The sequence below is a fragment of the Oreochromis aureus genome, linkage group 22 (genome assembly GCF_013358895.1).
Source record: "Oreochromis aureus strain Israel breed Guangdong linkage group 22, ZZ_aureus, whole genome shotgun sequence".
NCBI lineage: Eukaryota > Metazoa > Chordata > Actinopteri > Cichliformes > Cichlidae > Oreochromis > Oreochromis aureus.
The window spans coordinates 26134279-26149163 of NC_052962.1; the positions used below are offsets into that span (position 1 = coordinate 26134279).

The window sequence follows — 14885 nt, forward strand, 5'->3', positions numbered from 1 at the left end:
ACACCGAGAGGCGTGATTGCAGGTGCCGCTCAGGTGGGTCCACCTCCCTGCAGCGGCACTGCAGACCACGCCCCGCCACACACATCAAACACGTAAAATAAATATTTATGCACTTTTGCATTCACTTTTTGTTTTTTGTTATTTTTACACAGTGTTCTGAATGATGAACAATGGTCTACAGCCAATCTTGTGTATTATTATACAAACTTTGGTTGTAAGATTCAGATAACTATTTAATAAAAGCTAAATATTTTATATGAGAGTAAGAAAGAAAAGTATATCTTTGTGTCCACCTTTCTCTGTTAATGCCCTACCTGGCCCCTGGCAAAAGCTTTGCTAGATCCGCCCCTGCACAGTTACCAGCTGTCAGCTACACAAAAAAGGAGCTTGGTGTATATTTGTCTGTCAGAAACAGTTCATAACTTCCTTCAACTCATTCATGTCACCTAAGGGTAAACCTGTTTCTCCATCACCAGTTCAGCTCTGATGATTCAGTAAGGACATCTCCTGATTTCATCTTCATGCTCCAGCAAACATCAGCTGATACTAGAAATTAAAATCAAAAGAATTCTAACAACAGCTGATCAAGCTTAAACGTGCTGCTGTTGTTTAGCGCGATAAACAAACAAGAGAGAAAAGCCGATCATTGATCAGTTTCATGACTGAAGTTTCAACAGGCGAGAGAATGACAGGGAGGCTGTCATAAAGTTCAACATCGGTAACATCGGTAACTTAGCCCGCACACAGCTGTATACAAACTCCGTAGTGCTAGCTAGCACGCAGTACGAGTTATTGTAAGTGATTGAAAAAGTCAGCACAGCGAAAATAAACTACACCTAAACTCGGTTTATATCTGACCCAAATAGAGTGCAGGTCATAACTTCTTACCTGAAATTCAGTTCACCTCACGCTCCTGCCTTCGCTTTCCCTGATCCACGATTGACCTCGCGTTAGCAAACACGGTCGATCGGCGGTAGCCTCACCGCCTTGTATGTCTCGTTCGCGGCATGTCCTTTCTGTCACACACGGTGGATAGCTGCCCTCTGTAGCTCCACCACCAAACAACTCAGTTATTTTTCCACATCGACCAGCATCATCGGCCCATATAAACGAAAAATAAGTCCAGCTAAGACACAGACCCTTGCCGAGCGATCGGGCGATTAAACAAATTTTAGCCACCTCACTATCAGCCAAGCCTGGGTGGTTTTTCACGAAGGGTCGCTAGCCGCGCTAAGCTAGCGGCGCTAAGCTAGCGGCGCTAGCTAGCTAGCCAGCCAGCTATCAGCAACACGTAAGAGAGCTGTTGCTAAATAAACTACACCTAAACTCGGTTTATATCTGACCCAAATAGAGTGTGCAGGTCATAACGTCTTACCTGAAATTCAGTTCACCTCACGCTCCTGCCTTCGCTTTCCCTGATCCACGATTGACCTCTGCGTTAGCAAACAGCGGTCGATCCGCGGTAGCCTCACCGCCTTGTATGTCTCGTTCGCGGCATGTCCTTTCTGTCACACACCGGTGGATAGCTGCCCTCTGTTGTAGCTCCACCACCAAACAACTCAGTTATTTTTTCCACATCGACCAGCATCATCGGCCCATATAAGCGAAAAATAAGTCCACCTAAGACACAGACCCTTGCCGAGCGATCGGGCGATTAAACAAATTTTAGCCACCTCACTATCAGCCAAGCCTGGGTGGTTTTTCACGAAGAAGGCGCTAGCTAGCTAAGCTAGCGGCGCTAGCTAACTAAGCCGGCTATCAGCAACACTTAAGAGAATTGTCGCTAATATGGGATGTCTTGATAAAAGCGAGCAGATATTTGAAGTTTACACACCTACATTCTCGCCTGAAAATATCTTAAAAGTGTATTTTGTGACCTAGAAACACGAATAAAAGACATATAAAACTAAGTGGTGTCCGCCATTGTTTGACTCGGTAGAGGCATGCTATGAATTGTGGGATATGTAGTTTTCACCAAGCATGGCACCCTTTAGGCCGTACTACTCCCGGTATACCACTAGAGAGAGCCAACACACCACAAATAAAGTCTGTTTCTATGGTGCCAAAAGCAGAATCTTTCTCAGGAGCCTAGAAATTGGCCTAAATTTGCACTAAAATCTAAATATTTCAAAAACTATAAAAGTTATAAACACCAAAAGTCACACCATACTAGCCCAGCTCCAGCCGCACAAAATGATGTAACATATGTACCCCTATTGTCAAAACTGTTTGGCAGAGGAGCGGAAAATTTTCACTAAAATATTAATATTTAAAAACTATAATATTCATAAACACCAAAAGTCATAGCACACCATTCCAGATCCAGCCACACAAAATGAGGTAACATATATGAAGCTTGTCTCAAAACTGCGGGTCGAGATACACTGCAAAATTTCAGGCGGAAAAAGGAAAATAATAATAATAATAATAATAAGAATAATAAATCCGAGGAATAGTAATATGTGTGCCTCTTGGCATAGGCACACATAATAAATCCGAGGAATAGTAATATGTGTGCCTCTTGTCATAGGCACACATAATAATAATAATAAGAATAATAAATCCGACGAATAGTAATATGTGTGCCTCTTTCCATAGGCACACATAATAAGAATAATAAATCCGACGAATAGTAATATGTGTGCCTCTTGGCATAGGCACACATAATAATAAGAATAATAAATCCGACGAATAGTAATATGTGTGCCTCTTGGCATAGGCACACATAATAAATCCGACGAATAGTAATATGTGTGCCTCTTGGCATAGGCACACATAATTAAAGATGGTCAAACATTGCTACACAGCACCACCTGGTGGACAAACTTCACAACTGACTTTTAAATTAAAACAATCTGCAAGTAAAGTTTTAAGTTTTTTCTTTCTTCTCGTTTGGAGTTTGAGTGTCTCTTTTCCATTCCCCAGCAAGGGCCACGACCTTAAATACGACACAAAAACGTATTGATAATGAAGCATCGAGCTAGGCTTAAGGTTAGTTGAGACGAGAAGGAAGGGAAAGGATGCCGGTGAACTGGTAACCTAGTGCCATTTGCTCAATAGGTCAATAGCAGATCTTGTGGAAAGAGACGGCTCTTGGGCGCCGACTGAAACAAATCCCAGGGCTTTGCTGGAGGGCAGGTGGTAGTCACACGCAGTGACGCTGCTGCGACCTTGACCTGAGAGAAGATGGTTTCGATTTTCCTTTTGTTGCATTGTGAACTTTGAGAGGTTAAAAGCAGTTTAAGTGACTCGGCTTTACTTTTTGAGAAGTGATAGCTAGTCCCTCTCTCTTTGAAGCTTGGCAATAATGTGGTGTGTCAATTCTAGTGCTGAAACAACAAATAAGTGAGAAGGCGAGAGATTATTTTCAGAGGTAAGGATTGCTCAACATTGAAATTTTATAAACTGGAAATTTGAATCTTAAATGTAACACCCTCATTTATTGTAGAATTTCACATCTATACATGATGTTTTGCTGAGTTATATTTTTATGAATTGTATTGCAAAACAAACTGATATCAAGGGTTGCATGAAAATACTGGGCAGTTCAGTGTGTCTAAACTGGTTAGTTTGCACTGTATGTATGTACACAGTATGCTTGGTTTGAAGTACAAAGGTGAATTAAGTGACTCTGAGCATGGCATGGTTGTTGTTGCCAGACAGGCTACTCTTAATATACCAGAAACTACTGATCTACTGAGATCTTCCCACACAGTCGTCTCTAGTGTTTACAGAAAACTCCATTATAAAATGAGCTTGGCTAAGGCTAGGAACGAGGAAAAAAATGTGCTCGTATTGGAAGTTTTTTAATAACACATTTCAATATTGCAACAGCCATCAGATTTTCTCCTAACGGGTAAAAATCATTTAAAAACTAACAAAAAAAAAAAGAACTTTTTTTTTCCAGTTGTATATTCCAAACATCAGAGTTTCTTGGCTATTGCCCTAAAGTCAAACAAATAAAACCCTTACACAGTGAGCAGATATTATATTCAACACATTGTTCTTCAAACAAATTATAAAAATAGATTTAGCATTTTCAAATACATATATACAATATTAAACATATCGTAATGGTCACAGCAACATATTGGGGGACAGAGCGGGAAACATCTCCGGTTTCATTCATCGTGGTGAAGAGGTCCAGGCTGTTTTGTAGTCTTGCGTGTCTGTTTAAAAGGTTTATTTTTGGATACGTGTGATGCGTTTTATAGCAAAAGGAGAATACAAGGAGGGAAATTTTTACCAAATTGAAATGCTTAACTTTATTCCAATTATTTTTGCACCTTCTATTGTGAATCTGTAATGCCCCGATAAATGTCTTCGCCCACCAAATCTGCTAAGTTGGAACAGGCTAGAAAATGGAAAAGCCAGATTGCTGTACACAGGGAATTCTGGGAGTTAACTGGAAAAAGTGCAACCATATAGTCTGATGGAGCATGATATTAACAGCAACATAAATTTAAACCTGACAATCCAATAGCAAACAAAAGGAAAAAAATATCATTGATGTTCTGTAATACTGTATCCGTACTGCAACACACACACACACACACACACACACACACTGTAATGTGTATACAGCAAATCTAAACGGTAATGAACCTAAAATTAACTGTTGCAAATCCAGCGTATAGAAATACACAGATACTGTGTGCTGACAGTAAAAATCCTCCAGCGTTCCTCTCACTTCCTCTGTACAAAATAATTTGTTCAGGTACAAACTCACAGTCGAAATAAGTCAACGGAACAAAAACGAAACAAGACAACTGCTTTGCTCAAACGATTTTTTTAAATACTTAAGTTTAAATAAACCATCCTAACGTCCTCTCTGAAGAGGTCCGTGTTGCAGTCTGTAAACATAAATAAATATGGATAAATATCTAAAATCAGACCACCTACCAGAGATAGCCCGAGTCCTATACAGAGTAATAAACATTGTAGTGAGAGCCTTTGGAGAGGAGGATTGTGTTATCCAGATGAAATCCAGCAAACTAAAGGGAACGATTTAAGCTTTAAATGCACACAGAAAGCATGGAGAAGAAGAGAAAGATATAGGGAATAAAGCAAACGTAGTTAGGAGCAGCGAAACAGACAGCGACGTACAACAAATTCATGAACAATCAAAAACACATTTTCAACCCTTTGCTTTACAATTTCATCCTGCAGCGATTGTTTCACCATCAGTAGTACCAAACAAGATAAATGAATGCTGATATCCCTGCTGAGAAAACAGCATAATATCAACACAAATATTTTACTTTAGCTCCGTTCATGCCATGAGCAAACTTTAGATAACGTATATAGCACTACAATGAATCCTCGCCCCTCTCATTCTGCCACTTTGCGGCTTCATCCAACCTCCGGCTTCACTAACCTGAATAGCACGGTCTTCCCAACCTGCCGCTTTGAAAACGCAAGTTACATTCCAGCCATGTTTATTCTTTAGAGTATTTCTTTACCATCTGATATGAGATCAGCTTTGACCGTTCGTGATGTGATTCTGTATCTTCGTAGTAAATCAGTTCCTGTTGATGTGAAATCAGCTGTGCTAGTTCTGAGGCATTGTTTGACCCAAGGCCAATAAAATAGTTCCCTTCATCGAGAATATCTTGTTTTTAGTGAATTTATGTTGTAAAGGGATATTTCACCCCAAATGTTCACGTGTCTTCGAGCTCTAGTTCAAAATTGCTGTGCGCGCCTCTCCCACAGATCAGAGTTCGGCTTCAGACAGAGACATTTTTAATTTGTCTTTATGCGCTGATCTAGAACCAGTAAGATGGAGCCAACGCAGGTGTTGAAGGTCAAAGTGCAGATAGAGGTCACAAAAAGTCACATGACATCACTCCTCTGCTATCCCCCCCCCGGTTATGACATGAACACTGTCACAACTGACCGCCGTCTTCAAGGGGGACTTGTTGAAAAGAGAAAGGAAGGAATAAAGGAAGGCATGAGGAAGTGTGGGAAGGAGGAGTAAATAGATGAGTGCAGTTAGCCGAAAGATCAGCTCATCTATCTTTATGTATGGAAGAGCTCTCTCTCTCTCTCTCCTCTTCTCCACCCCATCATCCATCTGCACACATGTTAGGATCTGCAGCAGCACGAGACTAGGTGAGTTGACCGTTTAGACCTGCACACCACGCCCGTGCATTTGGATGACCTGGGCTCTCAGAGTCTGGATGGCAGCCAGTATCAGCTTCTGGTGCTCCAGGGAAGTGATGCCAAGGCTCAATACATCTCTGAGAAGACAAGATTTACAGAGATCAGAAGATGTGGATTGATTGTTTTTAACCATGCTTCGCTTTTATGATTTCTGTTTAACAAATACGTAAGACTGAAAAGGCAGTTTTAGTCAACTTACTTTAAAATGCAAGCCAAACCCAAATGTTAAAAAAATGATGCTGTGCAATTAATAACTGTGATGTAATTTCAAATTCTAATCCTTTATGCTTTAAAAATACACCATTACTGTATCTTTGACCTAACAGTAAAGACACCGGGAAGACTGACGTTTTATGCAGAAACATTTTTCTGTAGCAATCTTGACATGAAAGAGAATGAGGCTGCACACATATGTTTCCAGGGAACACCACTTCCAGTTTCTTAAATTTATTCGTTTGCGTCTTTATATTAATTCAGCACAAACATCCAGCTGACGCAACTCTCTGACACACATCCCTGAGCTCAGACGTCATTTTAGATTCAGATTAGGAGATTAATCTCAGAGTTCACTGGGTCAGTTTGACACTTTTGAGGCTTTTAGAAAACTGGAGAGGTCTGCTGCTTCTTAGAAATTCCTTCACTGTTAATACTCAACACTGTAAATAAGAAACTCGTGTTCTTCGTGTCAAATTTGTTTGGCGGTGGCCAACATGTATGGTATAACAACTGCCATATTTAGACATATTTAAATGGAGCTAAAAAGGCTGGTGCCGTCTGTGACATCTCATTTTTTTTAATATATAGTTAACATGTTTTATAAGTAAGTTATCTAGTAAATAAACAGCCAAATATTTGCTCAAACACAGGGTGATGTCTCCTTACCCACATATATCTTATAAACATTGATTCAGTTGCTTTTAAAGTCTTGAATATTTGCAGTTTTTTACTAGAATGAATTGGCTTCTCCCTTCATTGATCTGTGTTCTTATTCTTTTTATTAAGGGACCCTTCTGTTAAATAAGATGTAATGAAAAGGTCACACAGTCAGAATTGTACAAAACTACTCACTGTACAGTCATTCGTGCCACAGACTCCAAGTAGCAGTAGCCCGCAGCAGTGAAGTTGTCCTTGTATCGGCCCATGTCTACTGCATCCAGCCACTCTCCAACAGAGTTAAAAGATGGGAAGGTGGGGAGAGGCCTGTCAGCTAGTGTAATGGATGAACTCAGGGTTCTACAGTGGGAGAAATAACGATTAAGGCTTTGTAAAAGTAACTTTTTAAAAAATTAATACATTCAAAGATCTACTCCAACTCATGTAGTCATGTGACTGTACCTTCGTGCCAGTGTGGAGGAACCGATACCATCAGGCGAGCGAATGCTCTTGCTGAGGGCCGAGTGGATCTGACTGAAGCTGGGCCTCTCCGTCCTCTCCTTCTGCCAACAGTCCAGCATCAGCTGATGGAGATGTGGAGGGCAGTTAACTGGAGCTGGCAGCCTGAAACCGTCCTCGATGGCCTTTATCACCTACACACAGAACGAGGAAATCGATAATATCAGATTAGAAATTAGTTTTGTGATTTTCCAGTACTCATGGTATAATTGGATACATTCTTAAAGAGCATGTCTGAGTGGTAGGGCAGAGTGGGAGAGGTGAACGAGGATGTAGAGAAGTTTTGTCCTACTTTCAAAGTTCAATAAGATGCTTAAAACCTTTTCCCCTTGCAGTGGACTTGCTTAGTTGCCAAGAATAGAAGTGTTACAGAACAGAACAGAAGGCTGTATAGGTCACATGTGGAAAAAAAATAATTAAGAGTACGTAATAATCACACTACCTAGAATGTCTCACTGTATGGCTTAAAATCTAAAACTGACTTTGCAAGCCTGCGGCACTTGTAATACTTAGATTTCACAGAGATATCATCACCCTAATATGAGTGGAATACATTATGTTTTGGGTAATAAAAAGGCTCCAGAACTGTACAGCAGGTATGCAATCACAGAGGGGTAAAAAGAGCCCTTGCAAATTTGTTCACAACCAACTGATGCTGTATGCAGACTGAAAGGTCATTTAGTGGGATATCCACTGCCACTCGGTGTACTTCACACGATACTTACTGGGTATCACAATAGCTTGGTTCCTCACCAGAAAAATTAATCACCTTTTCATTTCCAATAATACATTATGCGGTAGCTCTTTGGATTGGGGGAAAAATTCAAACCAGGCAAGTTTGAAATACCAGAAACATCAAAGCAATGAAACAAACACTCCATTAAAAAGTCTGTGCTTTCTTAAATACTCCCCAAAAGATAAACTATCAAATCTCAGAAAATGTTTAATCTCTGCTCAGCATCATCACCAGGCCTCTGAAAACTCACTGTCTTCAAACAGCAGCGCTTGAAAGCATCCTTCCAGACTCTCTTGATGTTCTTTACTGCTCCATCAAGCTAATGTCGCCCCCTATTAAAAATCATTCACTCAAACACCCCACGAGACATTTCCTTTCAGTATATCTAGGGACATGGGATATATCCTCCACCGCAACCACTCTAAGAAATACAATCTCCTGAAAGGAGGCAATAAAGTCTGAGAATAATCACAAAAATGACATCCATCAGCAGCATTAATTCCTAAAACACTCTCTTCTCTCTCTGCCTACCCGGCCACCCACTTCCCCACTCCACCATCCTCTCAGCCCCTTAAGCTTCTATCTCAGTAAAGAGCATTCATAAAATGCTTTTCAGCATTTGACATTTTCCATTTAATCAGAGCCGGTAGGTAAAGGGCACGACGGATCACAGGTGGACAGGCCGACCAACAATTCCGTTATGATATAATGTATCAATTTAAAGTGGATTAATATCCCTGGCGCTCTACAAGCTTGACCTTTGCCCTCTCAATTGGAAAGTTTGATAATATAAACCAGGCTGAGATGAAACTTTCTCCAGCTTTATAAAAGGGCACTAACAAAGAGTATTAAAAAGCTACCTATTCTTGTGCTCGCTGAATAACTCATGCATATTAATTTGGGACATTCAAAAATGGAACACGCAAGTAATCAGTTGCTTTACACGTAGCTGCCTGCAGAAAGTGTAGTCTTTATGATAAAATTCATTTCAAAAGGCATTAGGATGATGAAAAATAATATGTCTTGAAAAAAAGCTCTTTGCTGATAATGCCTGGAGTGTCACTGGCCTCACTAATAAGAAATGCAGCAGCAAGTATCTGCTTCTGTTGTCTCATATGCAGACCTGTATCCTGCTTTCAGCTGCACTTTAGAGGCATGACATCCTTAAAAAGGGGGAAATATAAACCTCTTTTTGTAGGACAAAGAAAAAAGAGTGACAAGGAAAATGGGCCCACACACAGTGACTTTTAAAGGTTGCTAGTGGCGGCAGGGTCCTATTAACCGGACAGTCACTCCCCTCAAATAGTGCTTTACATTTCTTGAAATAAGCTGACTATTTTCTGAGAGATTTTCTACACTTAATAGCAGGGTGGCAGGCAGGGATAGGCAGTGGACACTAGAAGGGGGTCAATGCATCCTTAAGAGAAAACAGGATTGGTCATGGAGCTGATGCAGACTTAAAGAGGGGGACTTAGGCCCTGCAATAGCTCTCAGAGGTACTGTGGCTTCTCGGCTTTCTGTTAATAAGATGCATGGTGGGCACAGATAGAAAATTCATTGATAAAAAAAATTAGAGAGCGGCAAAAGAGGGAGGTAGGGTACAAAAGTATCGAAATTAATATTGAAATTGGAGCAAGGAATATGGAGAATTTAAATGCACACTTACATCCTGGTTGCCCATATCCCAGTAGGGTCTCTCGCCATAGGACATGACCTCCCACATGACAATGCCAAAGCTCCAGACATCTGAGGCAGAGGAGAAACGATGGTACTGGATGGCTTCTGGAGCGGTCCACAGCACCACACTTTTCCCTCCATGCTGGCGGAGAGGAACAGGAGAGGTTAAGACAAAATGTAAAAGGGTGTGGAGAGTTCACCAAAGTAAAGCTTTAATATTCTCTTTGAAAAGCTTTGAGCATATTTCCAGCAGATCAAAGGAACTGTTAGGAGATTGGGTTCACCTTGGACTGAAATCCTAAAATAACCATAGAAACACTGGATTTTTCTCCCCCTCTACCTCAAAGCTCATGTGACCTTACCTGAACTTGACATAACATATGATAATTCCCATTTGATCAGACTCATTAAGAAAAAAAATATGCCCTACATGTGTGAGTTATAAGACATATAAGGTTGCAGAAAAAATTTTATCTCACCAGCGTGGTGTAGATGGCCTCTATTTTGTCCTCCTGAAGAGGTCTGAAGCCAGAAACCTTGCAGCCAAGGTTGGAGTTAACCAGCACCTGAGATTTGGAAAACAAGCTGATTAGCATGGCTTACATTTGGAGGGGAAATGCTCACAGTATGAGAGCTCACTACCCTGGTGGGCAAAGCTCTTATCACACCAGGGACAATTGATTGTTTACAAGAACAAATGTTCCTGATTTTCCACAACATGACCACTGCATCTGTAGTTTGATAGACTGCCTTTTTTATGAAAGAGAAAAACAAAAAAAAACAAAGCACACACACATTTGTGTTTTCATATCCTTGTGGGGACATCGAATTGGCATAATGCTTCCCCTAGCCGGTTACCATAACCCTGACCACCAAAATGAATGCCTAACTCTAACCCGAACTATAACCTAATTGTAACCCTGACACTAAAACCACATTTTGAGTCTCAAAAGTGCCTTCAAACTCTTGGGGACTGGGATTTTGTCCCCATAAGGGCTGTTGGTCCCCACAAAGATATGTAAACGTGGTACACACACACACACACACACACCTAATGAAATGTGGATGCGACACAATAATTTAGACAGTTTTGTCTAATTTTCAGCTTCATGTAGTCTTTCAGTAAAAAACCTACAGGCGAGTGCTTTCAAAGATGCTTGCAGACAAGAACGAATTGTAGTCTGCAAAAACTCGTTATAGAACACGACATCCTGTTCATCACACCATACCTGTCCTCTATCATCTACTCCCACCTGCTCCCCTTACCTTGTGCGCGGCGAGCCGTTTGTGGACAAAGCCCATTTCGGTGAGGTACTTCATCCCCGACGCCACTCCGGTCAGCATATCCATCAACTGCATTATACTCAACTGGCCTTCATGTTTCTGAGGTTATGGAAGGAAAAAAAGAAAGATGAAGAAGAGGTGGGAGAGAAGATTGTGAACAGGGTGAATGGAAGGGGGAGAAAAAAAGCACATCTGCCTCTGCTTTACAATGTTGTGCTTGCTGAGCTGAAAACCTTTATTTGGAGAATAAAAACAAACAGGCCATTAATTCATATCATTATAAACCACGTTGAAGTGGTTCACAGAGCAGAGGGGCACACTAACAGTTTACAGAAGCTTACAGCAGCTTTGAGCAGAAACACTCCATTTGTGCAGTTAATTATGCTATGTTTTCCTTATTACAGTAATAAGCACAAGAATTGCTGCCCTAGGACCACATTATATTAACGGTATATTTAGGACAAGTAGAACAAAAGTGTTGTTAGTGCAGCTGCTAGAAAACATAGAGTAGTAATGAGTAATTATAGTTTAATAATGAGCATCAGCAGATATATTTAAGATGAATGCACAGTAATGAAACTTACCCTAAGGAATGAATCTAAGGCTCCGTTAGACATGCACTCCACTATGATCATCATAGTGTTTCCTGGAGAAAGACACAAAGAACATGACAGGGGGCAAATATGAACAATTGAAACTGGGATAAAATTGTGAAGTCAAGGGAAAAAGGAAAGCAATAGCATGATAATAGAGACATGGAGGAAAAGGGAAGGAATAAAGTGAGTCTAGTCCACTTGGCAAGCATTGTGCGAAGCCATTCTTCACTCGGTGAACTGTAGTGAAGCCTGGAGAACCTGTGCGCTGCCCTGGCTGTCTCAGCAAGTTTAACGACCCTGAAACACTCACTCACGCACGCTCTTACTGTGCACAGTAGCACACACGGACCAGTACAGCCCGAGCATGCCCGCTCATATACACTACGAATGTGCTCAAAAGATGCATGCATGCTCACACACATACTGTGCTGAGGCCCAGATGGCAGGGATCCAGTAGTGCTATGAAGTGCACGGAGGAGGGAAATGAAAATAAAACTGCAGTTGTTGGAAGAGAGACGAAAGGAGGAGAAGATTGCGGGAGGTTGAGACAGTAAGATAAACCTTGACAGATATGTAAACAACTTTACATCTACAAATACATATTCTAGGATGGAAAGGTGGTCTGATCAGTCCTGACAGTTTATGCAGGCATACTACAAGAATGATAAATTGGCACTGTAAAATCCCCGGTTCCCAGTTTCCCAGCATTACTACGCTTTTAGGAAGCTATTTGAAAAGGTTACCAAATATGCTGTGGGAAGTGAGAGCCAGGGATGCTGCCATAATTTGCCAGCCATCATGTAATTAATGTGAGCTGGATAATGAGTCTGTGGTTGAACGAGCTTGGGTAGGGCTGGAATGACCGATGTATTCAGCTACAACCATGGAGTAGAATCATATTCTGTTTTAAAAGATGTCACGAATGTGGGCAAATTCTGAGAGGGAAACAAAAACACAGAAGACACACTTTGAAACATATCTAAAAGCAAAGTCTTGACCTTTGTGGCACGGTGATGTTTTAAACTTTGGCAAAACTCCATCTGTCTATATAGAGACGAGAAAACAAAGCCTAGTGAAGCAAGTTGTGATGTAGGAACAATTACACATTTTCTTGTAGGAGAACAAAAAGTCATCATAACCCATTATGCAATATGTCATAGTACTGACTGAGATGAGATGGCTGTGCAGGAAAAATGTGGTTATCTACAAGAACATCTTTGTTTGTAGTCCTGCTACCAGCTGTTCCAGGTCTCCCACACTTAATGTTTTTCCTGCTACTCTCACTTTTTTTGATAATGATTATAATAGGTTCAAATAGTGACTTCACTGATCACCCATTTAACAGAGCACGTGCCTCTAAATTATGAATAGAAAGATTAGTCTAGAACAAGGGGACAATAGGTGGTATTTTGCAGGTGAGTGAGATGTATTGGGTGGATGGAAGGGGGGCTAAATAAGAATCAGGTGGGGGCGTAAGTGATGTAAAGCAGGTGATTTGTAGTCTAACAGCATGTGGGCGTGCGTGGGTGTGTGTGCAAAGATTTGCGATTTCATGCCAAGCGAAGAGGCAGGCAAGCAGGTGTGTGTGTTTTTGTCAGTGATGGTAAAGAAAAAGTGAGCATATGGGACAGCCTTTGCTTTGTGTGCGTGGTGAGGAGTGTGCACGTGGGTTTTCGATGAATGTGTGCGTGTGTGCATATGATGGTGGGAGGGATTGGAGTGCATCTCAGGGCCCCGCTGGGTCTCTAGCACCAATTACTGTACCCTGCACATCTGCTGCCATCCTACTGAGCACAGAGTGTGCTGGGGCACCGTGCCCACACATACACATACAAACATCACCAAAAAGCATCGCAGTGGCAGTAACAAAAACTTCACAAACTCCTTAAAGCTTCTCCCTTCACCTGCCATTCCCATTAACCTCTACCTCATCTTCTGTGTCTCTCATGTCTCTTTCTTCAGTCTCCTCCCTTCAAGTTTTTGTCCCCACTCTCCTTCCATTCTGTTTTCGCTCTTGGACCTCAATTGCTATCTGTCAGCAGAAAATAGGCCTTGATGTAGCTCCGCTGCTGCTAGCATAAGGCATCCATCTACCCACCCTGCTTTCTCCTTTTCAAACTTCTCTTCTTGTTCCATCCTCCTCTCTTGCCCTCTTTGCTGTAAGCGCTGACCCCCTCCACGTGTGAGTTATTGAGGTATTTGGAGTGTCTTAGCTCTCCTCCCAATCCTTGTCCCTTGCTACTCCCTTTTACCCTCTCTGTATGGAATTTTAAGATGCTCAAATCCCAATTACCCCCTTTTTCAACAGCCTTACTTCCTTCAACAACTGAGCTGGTCAAACTGTATATTTTTTCCCTGATCTTTGGATTCCTAAGCTTTTTTTTCCACTCTATGCTTCTTTTCATCTATACCCTTTTTCCTTTGTTTTCCCATTCTTTTCCCCTTACTACTATACTACCTTTCTGTTTCTGCTCTCTGCACAATATCCCCCTCTCCCTCCTTTCTTACCAGTGGTGATAACGCCCTCCAGCCGGATTATGTTAGAGTGGTCAAATTGCCCGAGAATGCCAGCTTCGCTAAGAAAGGAACGGCGCTGCTTGTCAGAACAACCAGCCCTTAACGTCTTTATGGCCACAGGCAGCTCCCTCTTACTGGGCAGCTTCAGGCAGCCACGGCACACCTCCCCAAAGTCACCTGTGGGGGGAGACAAACAGAGGTCGTGATCAGTGTCAACGGATGCACAGAAATAGAGCGCTGAGGGAGAAAAACATCAAAAGAATGTGAGAAGATATGAGTAAGGGTTAGACTGAAGGGGATAGAGGGGGAAGCCAGACTCAGATGAAGAAATACTCCTACATGTTGGGAAGAAAGAGTGACGACATTGAGAGAAAAAGATGAAATACAAAGGGATCAAAGAGAGATCAAAGATGGAGTAGAGTGCAGGTGAAACACTGAAGCATCTACTAGAGGCAAATACAATAGCGGCAATAGTGTAGCGCAATTTTGGCAAAGATCTGCAAGTTCCCAAATTTGATTGA

At 41.5% G+C, this 14885-nt stretch overlaps 1 protein-coding gene across 1 annotated transcript in view; it reads right to left on the reverse strand.

Moving 5' to 3' along the window:
• Nucleotides 1–3790: 3790 nt before the first annotated feature.
• LOC116317133 (ephrin type-A receptor 7-like) overlaps nucleotides 3791–14885 on the reverse strand; it is a 152868-nt gene continuing 141773 nt past the window's right edge. Inside the window, exons 11-18 of the mRNA XM_039605104.1 lie at nucleotides 14356–14541; nucleotides 11836–11897; nucleotides 11234–11350; nucleotides 10447–10533; nucleotides 9957–10109; nucleotides 7498–7688; nucleotides 7231–7395; nucleotides 3791–6239 (exon numbers count right to left, since the gene is read on the reverse strand). Coding sequence (XP_039461038.1) covers nucleotides 6125–6239; nucleotides 7231–7395; nucleotides 7498–7688; nucleotides 9957–10109; nucleotides 10447–10533; nucleotides 11234–11350; nucleotides 11836–11897; nucleotides 14356–14541 — 1076 coding nt within the window. The 3' untranslated portion in view covers nucleotides 3791–6124. The remainder of the gene's footprint in view (nucleotides 6240–7230; nucleotides 7396–7497; nucleotides 7689–9956; nucleotides 10110–10446; nucleotides 10534–11233; nucleotides 11351–11835; nucleotides 11898–14355; nucleotides 14542–14885) is intronic.